This window comes from Misgurnus anguillicaudatus, chromosome 5 (assembly GCF_027580225.2).
Source record: "Misgurnus anguillicaudatus chromosome 5, ASM2758022v2, whole genome shotgun sequence".
Classification (NCBI taxonomy): domain Eukaryota; kingdom Metazoa; phylum Chordata; class Actinopteri; order Cypriniformes; family Cobitidae; genus Misgurnus; species Misgurnus anguillicaudatus.
This window is the reverse complement of record NC_073341.2, coordinates 28,922,964-28,940,622: the sequence shown is the minus strand read 5'-3', so window position 1 is coordinate 28,940,622 and position 17,659 is coordinate 28,922,964. Positions and strand designations below refer to the sequence as shown.

The 17,659-nt window shown below is 36.5% G+C and overlaps 1 protein-coding gene across 7 annotated transcripts in view; it reads left to right on the top strand.

Moving 5' to 3' along the window:
- The window catches only part of nfic (nuclear factor I/C), a 173,083-nt gene that overhangs the window by 22,882 nt on the left and 132,542 nt on the right, over positions 1-17,659 (top strand). For 2 of the 7 annotated variants that reach the window (XR_012369698.1, XM_055168095.2), the window contains exon 1: positions 5,669-5,788. The exons of 2 other annotated variants lie outside the window; for them this stretch is intronic. Coding sequence is in view for 4 of the 5 variants with exons in the window: in XM_055168095.2 (XP_055024070.2) it covers positions 5,711-5,788 (78 nt within the window). In the remaining variant the exon portion in view is untranslated. Of the gene's footprint in view, positions 1-1,061; positions 1,683-5,666; positions 5,789-17,659 lie in introns of those variants that run through there. 3 more of the 7 variants (XM_055168097.2, XM_073867934.1, XM_055168096.2) reach the window with 3 other exon arrangements.

Here is a 17,659-nt window from a genome sequence, read left to right as displayed (position 1 = left end):
GCTCCCTCCCTGGACTAAGTGTTAGACAGTGTACCGTAGTTACACAGCCACACAAACCGGTAGTTTGGCGTTGTTTTAAAAAAGCGCAAAAACTTGGCACATTCGTGTGGCAGTACCATGTTTTTACAGAGTGTAACTAAACATACTTCACGAGACAGGGCCGAAAAATGACATGTTATCTGCACACAAATAGTTCGGCTACTTATCTATATAGCCTAAGTTGGATAAGAACTAGCCATGGTGTAATTTAAACTTTTACAGACTATATTAGTCACTTTCACTGTTTTTAACAGTTAATTTGCATTGTATTTTAACGGGTGTAACAACTCTAATTATGATAAGCTGTGTTATAAAGATTTGATCTGGAGGGATATTTTCTATTTATTCAATTTCAGGAAGTGCATTTCTCATTTATTTGAAATTAAATACTTGGGAGTTCTATTACAGTGTCATGCATTTGCAAAAACAAATAATAATTATGGATTTCACTTAATTTCTTAATTCTAAGTAAACACAATGCGTACAGTGTATTTTATAGTATTAATAACAGGTGTTATTTATTATAGCCTGCCCACGCGTTCAATTGAAGGCTTGTGAACTTGGTGCCTACAAAAATCCTTAGTTAAATGCCATGTTCTTTGAACAAAGCTTTAACGAAAACAACACTTTAAGACTTTTTTTGCAATTATTTGATACTCTTTGCTTTGATTTTAAGCAAGTAGCTATGCTATTCATATTTAGACGCGGCTAATACTTTTACTGACTGGGAAGTCCTCCCATCGTATTTCACTTAAACGAGTTGCCTGTACGCGTAAAAATTAATAGAGGTTGATCTCGCCTTACCAGGCAGCACAGTCCAGGTGAACAATTTATCGCTGTCTATGGCATTTTACGCGGGCTGGTTGTTTACATAGCTCAAAGAAAAGTTGCCTTGCGATAAGCCTCGAACGCTTTGCCATGAATGGGTACATGTATGAGCGTTTTCTATGACGCAATGTCCGCGCCAGCTTGGCTCTAATCGCTATTTTGTATCCGCGCGTGTTGCTGTAAATGTGTTTGGAACACGCGCACGGACATAACATCACTGCGCTCCGAACAGGATCGGCGCGAGAGGAAAGAGTGGTGTGCACGCGCCGGTGACGCGAAGAGAAAGTCGTTTACCACGTTGTTTCAAAGCGGTCGCACCACATGAGCTCCAGAAGCCGAGGCAAATCACTTATTTGTTAATTTCGTGTACTCGACGGATTCCCCCGGACAGTGGAAACGAGAGCTTAGCCTCCCCTGCTTCTTCATGCGCTTTCATTGGGATGGGCTATTTTCATAACGTCATTTCATTCCTCCCTCTTTTTCATTTTCTCTTTCTTTGATTCTTTCTCCCACCATTTCCTAAATGGAAGAGATTGCACCACCCCGCGCGCTTTCTTGCCTGCAAAGTTTGGTTTCTGACTTGTACACAGTTTGCGCAGTCTCTTTCTCCTGGCTTCCCGTGATTTTTGGACGACAGACAGTTTAACGGACCTGAAGTGGGAGTCAGAAGTGGCAGCGGTGGAAGTGTTAATCATAATGAGGCTTAACCATGATTAACTGTGAAAAATGATCCACTAACGTGTCAGTGTTTTGCCACTTTTCGAGTCACGCGCTCCTTTTCCAACATGATGTATTCTCCTCTCTGTCTAACTCAGGTAAAGATTTTTCTTTCTGTCTATAACTGAGAGAATTGCTTCTGGTCGTAAAACTAGATTTGAGTTCATAAAAGGGCGTGCTGTGCTCTGGCTCATTCCCTCGTTTATTCTCTTTGCATATCCTACATCCATTCATGTAACACCATGCTGTTTACCAATGAGTGTATTTGTTTATTTTCCTACTGTCCAACTGTTGTCATGTATATCCTCGACTCTGTCTTTACAATTACAAGTCGTGTTTCGTTTTATTAACTTTAAGATGAAGTTTGGTCAAAGAAAAGTGCATGGTGTATGCATTAGTAAATCTTAAAGTATGGGGAAGTTTGGGCAAATGATTAGTCAGGGTAAAGATTTTTACTTTTATCAAATGTAAAAATATACTAACTTCTTATTTTGCTGGGTTTATAGTATAATGTCTAGTAATGTGGACAGTATCCAAATTATATTAAAATTTGTCAGGATAGCCTATATATTAGCGGCGGAAAGCACACGGGTTATATCAGTTCTTGCATCGTGCCACATGAGGACAGATAGTGTATTAGTAATGTTGATATTATGTCGAGACCATCAAAGACGTTATTTTGACAGTTTTTCTACAAAAATATTTAAATTTCTTTATGTGGTGTGTGCAGATAGTTAAACATATATAGTTATGCACAGATAGATTTAAATCAAATATTCAAAGTGGGCTTTTTGTACGAAAGTTTTGGTTCTTTTCACGTGTTTTCAAAATGAAGTTTGCTGTTGACATAAAAGAGTATGGTAATTAAGTATATTTACCCTGTTCATATTTAACAAACAGCTAGTCACTTAAGAGAGATTAAACTTTTTTGCATTCTGGGCAGAATAAACCTGATTAGTCAGACTTTGGCCTTTTAGGCTACAATTTATAATTTATAGTTTTATATGTTATAATAATAATATAATTAATAACTCATATAATTAAAACAATCAGAAAATATCTTAACATTGTATGAGTAATGTGTTCAAGCCTAAATTAGTATTTTTAAAATTTGCCGTCAGTCTGAATTGAGATAGAAAATGAGAGAGTTGGTTAAGGTCAATTTATTGTATTAAAATGTACTTAATGTACATTTACATGAGCCACTAAGAGTTTTTATAGTCGACTGTAGCTTTGATGAGAAAGTTTCGGGATAGTATGAGTAGTTTAGCTTTGTTTAAGAGTTTGTTTTAAATTTTAGATCTCGACTGCCAACCCACTGTTTGCTTTTTCCCTTATAAGCATAGGAATTCCTATTAACTAGCTAAATTTATAGTCTAAACATAATTACAGGTTATCAGAAATAAGACTAAAAAAATCTGCTAGGTATAAGAGCTGTTATGATTTATTTTAAAATGCCTGTACTTAGTGACAGACCTAATGACTGTCTATTATTCCTGTCAGTTTGACACTGAAAATATGTATATTTTTATAGAGGTCAAAGTTGGCAAATAGCAAAAGGATGCAATTTGGGTTTTTTTTATCCATATCAAACACGGTCTAAACAAATTCTTAAGAAATCATTTTTGGGAATATGAGGATTTTAAGTCCCACAAATATTTATTGTACTTTTCTGCACTTAGTGAATGTGTTCAAACAGGCAACAGCACAAATACACGCCTCACCCTCCAGCGCTTGAATTTATTATTAAATAAATTAGATGGGGGTATGTTTCAATGCACACTGCAGTTTTTAGGTTAAGACAGATTCAGTTTTTTCACTAATTAGTAAACTCTGCCCAAACATGAAAAAGCAAAAAAAAAAGCAACAAAAAAACTAATTCTTGAAAAGTGTTGAAAATGGATTACTCTACCTGAACATTTTCAGGGCAGATTGAATCAACAGGTTGCAAATACTGTGCAAGTTGGTTTTCTCTGTAGCGCTTGGCGTGTCCACTGGCTGTTTGGGATTGCTGTTGTTGCTGATAGTGTAATCTAATGTAGCAGCCTGCAGCACTTGCGAGAGAGCACGCGGTGTGCAGAAAGGTTCTGGCCGTGATATAAGTGAGTGTGCTGGGCCAAAACAGAGAGAGAGAGAGCAAGCGAGAGAGAGAAGCAAAGCATGTGCCAGACTCCACCGCAGCTCCGCTGGCAGCCGGAGGGGCCTTTTGCTCGGTGCTTCGCTCCACAAAGACCCTCCATACAACAGTATCTGAATTCACAGCTTTCTCTTTATGCTGTCATTGTAATGCATCTGCAGTGTTGCGTCTGCAGTGGGATCACTATGACCAAGTCACAGATTAAGACATCATTTTTTAAACTTGAACTTTGACTTGAATAGTTAAACAAGATAAGAATGCAAGGGCATTTTATTTATGATTGACAGAACATTTTTCTAGTAGAACATCTAATACTAAGTTTTAAGTTTCTTTTTTTTAATAAAACGTTATGCATAATGATTAATCGCGATTAATCTATAGCAGAATAAAAGTTTTTGTTTACACATGAACTGTGTATAATAATTATGTATATATATATATAAATATGCACACATGCATTTATAATTTTAAGAAAAAAAGTATTAAGTATATATATATATATATATATATAATATAAATTATACAAAACTATACAAAAGTATATACACATGTAAACATTTCTTAAATATGTACATGCATGTGCGTGCATTTATCTATACAAAGTTGTTATACACAGTTCACACACATATCTGATGTAAACAAAACTTTTATTCTGCTATAGATTAATCACGATTAATAGTTATGCATAGTTATGTCTGTAAATGTTCAAAATGTGACTGATCAAATGAAAGGTAGTTAATTTCAGAGAGACTATATATATGCATATTGAAATATGTATTTTGCAACTTTTAAAATAAATAAATAAAAGTTATATCTCGGATATAATAATCAATAACTATTTATATAGTAAAATAATACATTTTTTTCTATTAATTAGCTCACAGTAAGTGCACAATATAGAAAATTTTGTAATTGCTAATTGTTTAAGTATAACACTGTAAAAGTTATAGAGCCAATTTCAGCCCTGTAATTTTCTGTATAAATATGATGTATTTAGTTTGGACATATGCGGCCTTGGGTGTATTTCACAACAGTGTAGAAAAATATCAGTGGGAGATCTGAAAGGCTTTATTCCCCTGAGCTGTCCTGCTCCCATTCCTCATCGATTCCTTCTGTTAGGTCCGCAATTAGTCCCCCTCGGGATAGGAGAGGAGGTTTGATCTGACCGGCGAGCCATTCTGAGACTCTCTCTCGATTGCACTGACCGACAATGTACTACAGCATTTTAAATTATGCGGGTGAGACCTGCACTGTGTACTTTTATTTTTATATTTCCGCACATGTTTGTCTTTAGCACCGAGATCATTCTTTTGGGGCTTGAAATGCTTTGAGTGCATGCACACACGGCCTGTTATTTATTTTCAGTGTAAAAGTTTTGCTCATCAACTTGGTTGTGTGTGCATGAGAGAGCAGTTTAACTAGGACTTGATGTTATGAGGACTGAAATGTTCTCCACCCCTCTCCATGGTTGGGCACTTTGTGTTTGAAGTGCCGCTACTGGGTATTGAAACGGTCCAGAACACCCCCGCAGTGTTTCACTGGTCTTCTCTCGGTCCGCTGTGTATGTGTGCCTGCCTGCTTTAGGGCTTTTTCGTCAGTAGGGAGTGTTTGCTCTTTCGCTCGGCTCAGAAATGCATGCCCCACTTTCGGCTGACAGCCCTGAGTGGCACAGTCATGGTCGCGTCCCGGCGCGCCAGCTCCCAGTGTGCCCGTTAACAGATTAATTAAGCTGTTTTGATCGCCCGTTTTTCCTGGTTTTCCATCCGTCTGTCAACTTTTTTAGATATTTGCCCGCTTATTCGTGTCAGGGAGCGTTTTAGATAAAAGGGTCAGAAATTTTAAGTGGAGCATTAGCTTTCATGTGTTGATCCTAGTGCCTGATACTCATTAGAGGACATCGAGGAGATTTTAGGGGAGGGGAGGGGAGTCGGGCACAAAGAGAAGCGTCAGTTATAAAGGCCCGAGCTTTTGGCATGAGTAGAGGACTTCATGTGGCCAGGACTGGAGATGTCTGTGGAAGGTTGGATGCGTTTCATATCACACCCAGGTTCCTCTGCGGGGAGAATGGTGAGCGACCCTAAATATTTACTTTATGAAGATGTGTTTGGATTCCACCTGAGCCCGCAGACTCTCGCTCGTCTCTATGCCAATACATTTTAGGAGAGGAAATGTTTGTTTTAGTTGTTTTCTATGTGCTCTAGCTAGTGCTTGAATACTTCTATGGAGTCTAATTTTTTTTAAACGACCCTTACAAAGAACAACTCAAACTTAATTGGCTGAAATATGTTTTATTACAAACTGCGAGCACCTCTGCATACCGATACATCTGCAGATCTTGAAATAAAGTGTATATTTCATAGCTCGAGTGCTGTTAGCTGACAGGGAAGCTATTCATTTTCAGTTTTTTGACCTCTAGAGACATTTAAGTCTATTTTTTATTTTCTGTATGTTATCGGCCCATATTTGCTGCCCCCTCCAGCAGGGAGAACGTTTTTGTCTTCTGCCCCAGGCTTTAGAGTCACAGTAGTAGGTCATTTTGAGAAGAACCTCCGCTCTTGGCAGAGTCGGCTCTGCTGGGAAGACTTTAAGAAATGTTTCCAACTGGAAAGCGATCAAGAAGAGCAGTGCTGGCGTGGCAGGGTGTAGCGGGTTGTTTATTTAAAAGAGCTCTAAATCTACCTCTGCTTCTCCACTACTGTGGCTCTGCTTTCCAGTCGTACTTTTGTTAACTGGATTTGATTTTTGCCACAAACTCGATACTCGATCACATTCCTCGGTTACGGTCCAAATGGGAGGAATTGTTTGGGTTGTATGTTGTTCGTAGTGTAGATTAAAGTCATATGGTCGGCCGAGTTGTTTATGTTTCGAATATATAATATATTGGGTTCTCTGTAATTATTTGCCCATCAGAAATTTTTGGATGGAAATTCTAACAGCACTGTATTTGAGTTTGAACAGATGCAGGGGGATTTTTTTGGCACCGGCACTGCTCTTGGTGTCTGATTTACACCTCTCCGCTGCTCTCCAAAGCCTCACTGTTGGAACATTGCACGATATGAATCCCTTGTTTGTGAAAAGGCAGGCAAATAAATTGTGAATGGATAAGCCTTTTTTGAATGCCTCTCACTTATGCAAAATTGCCGCTGAAAGCTCTGTGCCTTTGGTTCAGGTGCTCTTTATGCAATATATCTCTGCATCTGTTATTGTTGGGCAGATGCACGTTTTTCATTCTCTGGTGCGGATATATGTGAAGACGTTTATTAATATTTATACAGACACTTTCATCCCAAGCTACTGCCGAGTGCATTTTTTCTTTAGTATTTGCATTTTCTTGAACCCACACACTGTAAAAAAACTTTTTTTTTACAAGTCATGTCAACAGAAATACGTTGTCACAACTTATATATAGTTGAGAAAAGTCAACTTAAATTTTTAAGTTATAGCAACTCACCTGTAGTTATAACAACTAATCTCTAGTCAAGATAAATAATAGTAAGTTGAAATGACTTGTAAATCCAAGTTGATTCAACAAAAAATTTTAAGGCAGCAAAGTATTTTTTACAGTGCAACTTTTAGTGTTGCAATTGCACTAGTGTTGCAATTGCTGTGCTTTACCAGAAAAACACCCATTTATCCAGGCACAAATTACCCATAAAAGTCAGGTTATGGAATGCTTTTCATTCTTTTTTGATAATAGCTTATTTGTATTTAAGTCTCGAAAAGTGAGATTAAATATTACGAATGTCCTGAGCACAATTCTTCTTGGACTCGGTCATTTACTCTCGTTCTAGGGTTGGAACGGTATGATGAATGGAAGCACAACGGCACAAGTCACTGGTTGCATTCATTATAAACTATAATCCAGCAAAAGATTGTTGCAAATAGTTTTGAAGGGTCGTTGAGCAAGCTTTCACACTCTTCCTCTCTGTAAATGTCTGGGTGAGTGTGCCATAGAGCTTGTGGTGTAATGGAGACTCCCCAATACTGCAAGATAAGCGATTTACATTTTTGCCAATGCTGTTGTGCATTTAAGGATCTTTATGTCCTGGAGTGCAGTGAGCCGTTTAGCTTGAGTATGTCTCGTTCTCTAAAAGTTAAAGTTTTATTGTTTCAAGGTTACTCTTTTATAGCTCAGGAGACGTCATGGAGTTCTCAGTTACGTTTCATTGAAGAATCAACTTTTGCCACAAAAATTCTTTTAAAGACATAGAAAGAACGGAGACGGGTTCTTTTAGTAATTTCCTTACTGTAATTAAATGTGTACATCTTGGCAAATCTGAGTGCACATATGAGATGGTTAGGGTAGCAAAAAAGTCTCGACTTATAATCTGTTTCATCTCTATTGTCTAGGTAAGGCATTAGATGTGGTGGATAATTGTCTAAGATGCACAATATGGGGATTGTTGAAATGGCAGTATTTTTCTGTGACTTGTATTGCAATGTTAAAAATACTGTTTTATGTGAAAAAAGTGCTGAGATGGCAGCTTGAGAAAAGTACTTGCAGTCATTTTCTCATTGCATGTCAACAGTGTGCATTAACGAACTCTGTGTAAAATAATTAAATAAAAATAAACTCAATATGAACCCATAATCTGACCAAATTAAATCATATCAGATGTATATAATTGAGGAGCTCAGGTGCAAAAGTCGCTAAACACCACCTCCGTCAAAAACTATATGATGATATTAAAGGTGCAGTGTGTAGATTTTAGCAGCATCTAGCAGTAAGATTGGGTTTTGCAACCAATGGCTCAATCCACCGTTCACCGAAATGCATAGTGAAGCTACAGTAGCCGCCACAAGACAAACATAATGTCGTCTAAGACAAATACAGTAGTGCTTTGTAGAGCAGATTGTCCTTTAGGGCTACTGTAGAAACATGGCGGCACAAAATGGCGACTTCCTTATAAGGAGACCCACGGTGTATGGAGATAAAAACGGCTCATTTAAAGGTAATAAACACATAACTGTTCATTATGTAAGGTCTTTATACACCACTGATAATATAGTTATGTATGTTATATTGCATTTCTGTCATTAGACCCTTCTAAGAGTTACACACTGCACCTGTAACCGAATGCTCTTGGCAAATGTTATACGTTTGTCAAATACTTTCGTTTCAAATCCGCTTAATCCCGGCCTCAGGCCATAAAAAAAATGTTTGTTGGCAGAATCCATTAAAAGTCTGATTGAAAAAATGCAAATTTACAAGAAAACACGTCAGACACACTTAGAGGGTTTTGCATCTGCGCCTTTAAACTTATAATTTGTAAATTAGTATACGTATATATATTTACCTTACTATATTGCACGTTCTGTGATGTGACTGTACTAGATACACGCATTACAGTTGAGTGTTGCTGTTGTTAATTGGTGTGTGTGTGCGCTAAGGGGGTGGTACAGTTGATGGCAAAATCTAGTGTGTTACTTTACAGGGAATTGATTGATCCTCCCTCATGGACTTTAATGTTCTTAACCAAGACAATAATGAGAATGTTTATCATTGGATGTGCACATACCGTAGCCTCTCATATTGACAGCTTTGATTCATGTGTCTACCCACTCAGAGCAGGTTTAAACACCTTCTGAAGATAAAGGACAACCTAAGATCTTGATGCATTCAGACCGCCATGCAAACCGAAATCATAAGGTATGCCACTGGGGTTCTGACGCATTGTTCATTGTTTCTCTGACATGGAGTTGAATAATTTCCTCTGGCGATGCATTTAATTTTGTTGCGCATTAACTTGAAATAGGCTGAAACTTGTGGCATACTTGATTTGCCCTGATTTAATCTTTCTTGTGAAGCAACCTTAACCTCACATTGGTGTTCAGAGCTCCTAAAAATGTAAAAGCAAATATTTCTCGTGTTGTGTTTCAGATTAAGAAAATGACTCTTATTTTCTGTTATGGAATGAATTTCCTGATTCTCACAATGTTTGCATTGGCAAACAAAAAGCTTTTTAGACGAGTTGGACCCGCATATGGTGCATTAGGCTATATGGCTGTCATTATTGTTGAAAAAAAAAATATGAATAGGCCACTAGACCTTTTGGCATTGGCTCCCCCTCTCTCTTTCTCTCACATTCTGGACCCAAAATCATGTACTAGGCACACAGCCCAGATATGACTTAAATTCTTTTCACTTCTCCAACAAAGAAATATTAAAGTCAAATCATAGGTACATTATTTCCTGCTTTTGCACTTTGGGACGTAGTGACAGCAATCCGTTATTTTGATAAAGGGCAGGAGCTGCCTAAAAACACAGCAGAGAGACACTTTATCACATTATGAGGGATGCGCTTCAGAGAAAAATGTGGGTGTATGGGGTCATAGAGTAAGGACAGAAGAAAACTACCTTTCTCTGTGGGTGTTTTTTTTTTGACTACTTAAAAGGATAGTTCACCCAAAATAGGGCTGCCTTATTCACGACTAATCGTTTGCAGAATAAAAGTTGTTATTTACATAATATATGTGGGTGTACTGTGTATAATAATTATGTATAAATAAATACATACACATGCATGTATAATTTAAAGAAAAATATATTTATATAATAAATATTTATACATAATATTAATTATATATAAATATAAAATTATATATACACATGCAAATATTTCTTAAATGCATACATGCATATGTGTGTTTGTATTTATACATAATATTATACACAGTACACCCACATATATTGTAAACAAAAACTTTTATTCTGCAAATGATTAGTCGCGACTAATCGTTAGGCAGCCCTAACCCAAAATGAAAATTAGGTCATAATTTTTCACCCTCAAGTTGTTACAAACATGTAAGGATTTATTTGTTTTGCTGAACACAAAGGAAGATATTTGTAATCAAGCAGGAAACAGGAGCACCATTGGCTTCCATAGTAGAAAAATAGTAAAAATAGTAAAAAATACTATGGGAGGCAATGGTGCCCAAAAACTGTTTGGTTACAAACATTGCTCAAAATATCTTCCTTTGTGTTCAGCAGTTTTGTGGTGAGTAATAATGACACAATTAGCATTTTTGGTTGAACTATTCCTTTAAATAAGACTTTTAGACAATTCTTTCTAATGACTCTCACTATTTATCAAAGTCATTGGAAATATATTGCGAACACTTGGTATTTCACATCTTTCTAGTTTTTATGAGTACATCCACTTTAATTGGCAAAACATTCTTTCAGTCAAATCTGATAATACCCTTTGAAATGCCCTCCAGTTCTCACTTTTTTATCAGCGAGATTATTTTTTTAGTTAAGCTCACCGCCTCCGTGGGAGAGAAAGAGAACATAGTGCATCCATTCATGTCCGCTTTGCCTCGTGGCAGATGTTGAAGTCCATCCTGACGTTTCTCGACCCCGTTCGAGGTGACTGTGCACGTGCGATTCGCCCCTCTCTTTTACACACACGATTCAAAGGTGTCAAAACTGAGAGAGGAGTCTATATAGGCCTTAGATATGTGTGTGTTTACACATTACAGGCCTAGACAGATATCTCTATGAATTAGGATCGAAGCCAAACAGAGCAGAGCTGGGAAAGCAAGAGGACACGTCAACACTTGGCTATGACCTAATATGACTCTGCCTCGCTACATGGCAGAAACGGGGCAGCCTCTTTTATAAGCAGCTAATGTCCTGATAAGCAAGCCAGTTCAGTAATAATGTTAAATTCGTTTTGTTAGTCCTTTTTTTAGTTATGTGAATTATGTGAAGTTCCCCTTTGCTGAATTTCTGAGATGTGCGCCATATCGACAGTTGTTTTTGGACTCATCTGCAAGTTATTTCTGTGAAATATTTGAGCTTTTTTGGATGTCGGTGGATGAAAACTGAAAAGCTTTTGCAGTCTCATTGTTCTTTCAATCATTCCGTGTATCGAAACTATGAAATAGTTATGAAAGTTAATGCTTTTTGTGTTACGAATTTTAAAGATGCCATTAAATTGCACAATTTAGTTTTCTTTTTGTGTACTGTAATTTTGATGGTGAGGCGAGTATTTGATTACACCAAAATCAGTGTATACTTTTAAAAAAAGGGTTCAAAATGGGTTGTTTGAAACTATGCCATAAGAGAACCATTTTGTGGTTCTCCAAAACACCTTTTAATTAAAAAAAACAACAACGATTTCTTTCTTATATTATCATAATCCACACTGTAGAAAATGTTTAAAAAGTTAATTATTAGTCAATTCAACTAACTTTTTTACAACTTGTGATAAGTTGACACAACTTAAAAATATAAGTTGAAATTGTTTGACTTAAGTTAAAGTAACATAAAAATAAATGTTGATTTGATATAATTTTTTAACGTAGAGCCTTTATACAATACAAAGAAACTTGTGTACAACTAGGGGTGGGCGATAAACCGGTAGACATAATTAACCGGTAGAAATTTGTCAACCGGTAGAGATTTTGGACTATCGTTTCTATCGAGGTTACGCGCCCACGTCACGCTCCTATGCACGTGGTAGTTAAAACGTAACGTTTGTACACGTATTTAAGCACTGCAGTTTTAAAACAAGTTATTTTAAGCCATTGAAACACAGACAAAAGATCTGTATGCGTGCGTTCTTTCTGTGTCTCAGGAGCGCACAAGTCGCGCAACCGCTGCTCTTTCTGTCTGTGAGGAGCGCGCAAGTCGCGCGACCGCTGCTCATTAAGCTTGTGAGCATTTTTCCGCTTTATTGGCCTTAAATAGACATATGCGTCAAAATTCCCGTCTTTGCAAGCATCCTCATAAACACGACCAGTTAGGTCTTAAGAGAAAGTAAACAGCTAAAAGAGAAAGCGCATGTGTAACAGTGTATTGGATCCGGACTTTGGTCTTAAAGGGGAAGTTACCTAATTTTGCTCCTGTCTGTCACTCGTGTTAATCAAACAGCATTGATAAAAAATCTCTCACTGCTCCTGATTAAATCACTTTTCTACCTTAAATAAAAAGATATATATAAGCCTACACATATATGCATAATTATTTATTATCATTCTTATTTCATTGACTGTTTATCTTCAGAGAGCTTAAGTTTCGTTTGTTTTTATCTTCTTTTTATGCTTGTATATGTTTTTGTGAGAATTATGAACATTTCTATGGTATTAAAGATTTAACCTTATTAAAACATAAAAAAACTCTACCGTGATACATATCGTTATCATGATATAAAATTAATCCTATCGTGATAGAAGATTTTGGTCATATCGCCCACCCCTATGTACAACAAAAAGGTTCTGCGGATGTTGAACGTTTTTTTTTTTTGGATCCATAGACCTATTGCAAGTACAGTTACGTCACTGCAAGCTGCGAGCGCACTGTGGTGGCAAAAGAAACAGTGGAAAAGAATTATACACGGGCAGGCTAACCTGCTAGAAAATGTCTTGTTGTGCTGTTGGGTGTCATCCCCAATTCTATTAAAGGAAAACACCACCATTTTTCAATATTTTACTATATTCTTACCTCAACTTAGACAAATTAATACATGCCTATTTTTTTTCAATGTGTGCACTTAATCTTTGTACAGCGTGGCATGAATGTGTTAGCATTTAGCCTAGCCCCATTCATTCCTTAGGATCCAAACAGGGATGAATTAGAAGCCAAGAAACACTTCCATGTTTTCCCTATTTAAAGACTGTTACATGAGTACTTACACGAGTAAGTATGGTGGAACAAAACAAACGTGGAGATTCCCTCCATGTGTTTCTAATGTATCGTTTTCATCACGTTACGTTTATAATTTATTTAAAAAGATTAAAGATTTGAATCGGTTATACTAAAAAAGCAATAGTATTGTGTATTCTATAATACCATTTCTTAAATATTTCATAATTTTTCTATTATTTTTTGTTACCTTACGGGGCGGTTTCCCGGACAGGGATTAGACTAGTCCTAGACTAAAACATTTTTAAGAGCTGTCCAAACTAAAAACAACTTGCACTGACATATCTTAAAATACATCTGTGCCCTTTGTTTTGTCTCAAAATGCACACAGGTAATGTTTTTAGTTAGGCATGTTTGTTCAAACTAGTTATATTTCCTAATTAAACGAAGGCCTAGTCCTGGATTAAGCTAATCCCTGTCCGGGAAACCATCCCTATATCTTTTAGCCTATGTGTTTTTCCTTTTTGTCCCTGCTGTTCTAAAATTATTATGTTTACATTTTTAATAAATATATAAATATAGCAAACACACACATGATGTGAAGTGTTATCTATATATAAACAGACCTATGCATATTAATTTGTATGTAAACATAATAGTTTTATAATAGTTTTAGAACAAACATGTATGCTATAAACATAAGGAAGAAATAATAAAAAACAGTAAAATTATAAATATTTAAATAAAGGTATTATATAGAATACATGATAGTATTGTTTTTTATATGTACTTTAGCGATTCATATGGTAAAAATAATTTATTTACCAATAAAGAACAACATTATATATATGCACACATCTCGGTAGCCAAGCCATATAAACTTTTAATCTATCTAAAAAAATAAATGTAACGTGATGAAAACCCTATAAGAAACGTTACAATAAAGGGAAACATAGGGGAACAGACTTTGACTAATGGTGTCACGATTTCAATTTTAAATCGAAATTGATCAAAATTAAGTCACAACCTCGAACTTTGAATTAAAAATGGAATCGTTGATGCTGCCACGCCCCCATGTCACGTCCGGTCGGCTTGCCAAGCGGAAAAAAACACACGTGTTCAGTGCTGCAAGTCAACCTCCTGTAACTTCGCTAACTACAGCTAGTTAAAAGATAGCATTGCAGATGCAGGAGACACCACGCGAGCTGCTCTGTACATGGGAAACAAAAAATAGCATGCGGCAACAGCAGAGCGGCGTCTGTGCCAGGACCGGTCGTTTCTCTTAACTGAGATCCGTTTAAGTTTCACAACAACTTATTTCAGTTGCTTAAGAGTTATGAAAACAGCATTTAAACATGACTTATTGGGGTATAGTCTCACAATCTCGTCTGACGGTAATAAAAGCGCGTTTTTAAGGTGCAAGGTACTGACAGATGTTCATCTGACAGGAAGTTTCTTTTTATCAGGTATGTGAAATCAAGAATCGAATTGAACCGTGACCTTAGAATAGAAAGTGTAATCGAATCGAGGATTTGGAGAATCGTGACACCCCTAAATTTGACAGAACATCGGATCCATAACAATCACAGTTTAATGCTAACACTTCACACCGCTACTGCAGAGCTGTCAATTTTTTGCCACCAGTTGTCTATACAGCCTGACAAAGACAATTTTTAGAAGCTTTACTTTTTGGACCCTTTCTGTTGCAAAGTTTCTTTGTTGTAGAAAAAGTTTTTACAAACTATAAAAAGAAAGAAATAGTTCTTTAAAGAACCTTTGACTTAAACCATTCTTTGGAGAACCCAAAATTGTTCTTCTATTGCATCCATGCAAAGAACCCTTTAAAATTTTTTACTTTTAAAAGATGTAGTGCAAGGTGAGTCATCCGTATACCTGTTGAAATGTTGAGACTATATTATAAAACATTCTGAGACGGTAAACTTACCTCAACATACTTTCAACAAGATCTGTTGATTGGTTCTCTTAAGAAAACTGTGCCTTTGAGGGATTACAAGAGCCTTTTGTAACATATTGCCAACTGCACATATCAGTTTTGAAATAAGATGCTGTTATTTGTAGTCAAGCAGTCACCTATGTCCAGTCTGAGTGTGAGAATGACATTTTGTTCAGCTTTTAGAGAGCATTGCTCACTGTGAAAAGGGAATATTTTAACTATTTAAACAAACTACTTCAATTGGTAACACTTAATTTTTTTTAGTTTTGTCTTCAAAATTGAAGTTGATTAATAAATAAATAAATATGTATATTTAAAGCTTTCATTCTTTATATACAGTGCTTTACACTCCTCAACTCTCACAGAGGAACACAAGAGATTTTTTTTAGTGTTCTTGAGCTCTACACTGGGCCCTGTTGTGGCATGACTTGGATTATGGAGATTAGCAGGCTATCTGGTTATGTAATTGAATGTAATGGCGAGGCGAGCGAATGAGAGACCGAGAGCAAGAGAGAGAGACATAGACACAGAATGGGGAAGAAAGTAAGAGAGAAAGATACAGAGACGGCTTTACCGCTATCCCAGCTTTGTTCGATGGGCTGGGTAAGGTCAGAGCAGGGTCACGCAGGTTTTGGCTTCCTCTCGCTTTATGTGGTTGAAAGGAAACACTGACTTGATACAGGAGTTCATGCACTCTCAGAGTCCAGGTCAAAACGTTTTTACATGTCTCAGAAATTATCTGCATCTCTCCTGAGATCAAACTGTGTGAGAATCAGCATCATTGTGGATAAAGTTCACTTGTGAAAATACAAAAGTTGAACCAAAGGTGAAATATAGTCTTGGGCTTGTGTGTATGCATGTCTCTGTGAAATGTTTCTCAAGAAAATGCACAAGCTGTAAAATTGTGTACAATGTCTTCATATAGGTTCTCTATATTGTTTCCATATAGGCTCACATAGGTTGCAAAGAACCTACAGGCAACTTGACATTGACTTAATGGTATTGCTTACAGAGCAGTTTGAGAGCACAGAGATAAATCACATTTTGATCTGTTGTATTTTTTCCACATTGCTGAGCAGTGTTACCAGAATCTTCCCAAAATATTTTTTTTTTATTTGTAAACATTCACTGCATTCAATTACTGTAAGTCAGAACATTATGTTCAACTGCTATGAAGTTTTCTGCAATAATGTCATGACATAACCAGGCCAATCCTTTTGCATTTTTTTTTTTTAATTAGCCTTTAAAGTATTACTCCACTTTCTTAAAAAATCCCAGTAATTTACTCACCCCCATGTCTTCTAAAATGTTGATGTCTTTTTTTTGTTCAGTCGACAAGAAATTAAGTTTTTTAGAAAAAAACATTCCATGATTTTTCTCAATTTAATAGACTTAATTGGACCCCAACAGTTTAAATGCAGTTTAAAATCGCAGTTTAAACGCAGCTTCAAAGCGCTCTGAATGATCCCAACGAAGGCATAAGGGTCCTATCTAGCAAAACAATGCAAGAAGTCACCAGCGGGACCTCACGTAATGCGTCATGATGTCAAAGGTTACGTGTGACTTATGCGAAACTACCGCCACAGTGTTTACAAGTGTGGAGAAGAGGACCGTTCTGACGTAGTTGTATGTGGAATGGTGTCCTTGTGATATATTTATTGTTTAAAATGGTCCGCAAATGTGCGTTTCACATACGTAACGCGTGACCTTTCAATGTCATGGCGCATTGCTTAAAGTTGCACTGGTGTCACACTTGCAGATAGTGCTAGACGAGAAGTTGTGGTTTAAAAGTACATATTTTTTATCTTTCATGCCGAAAATGAAAATGGTTTCGCTAATAAGACCCTTATGCCTTGGTTGAGATTGTTTAGAGCCCTTTGAAGCTGCATTGAAATTGCAATTTTAAACTGCATTTAAACCGTAAACTGTTGGGGTCCAATAAAGTCTATTAAATGAAGAAAAATCCTGCAATGTTTCCTCAAAAAATTTCTTCTCAACTGAACAAAGGAAGACATAAACATTTTGGATGATATGGGGGTTAGGAAATTATCTGGATTTTTTTTTTTTAAGAAAGTGGAGTAATCCTTGATAAAAAACGCATACAAGTTAATTTAACCCAATGGTTGGGTTTGTCCGTGTGTTAATCAATTCTGGATGTAGCATTTTTAAAATGTATTTTTCATATATATTTCATTTTTTGGCAAAAAGTTACAGCAATAAACAAAAAAAACGACTCTTAGCCGCTGACATAAAGGAATGTGGATTAATTGTTGTTGTATCGAATACCTTTTTCAATGAATGTCTCTGACACTAAGGAAGACCTGCCTGTTGTCTTTCAGACAAATGAACCCCATAACCCCATAAGAAAGACAGAATGAAAGCGCATACTTAACCC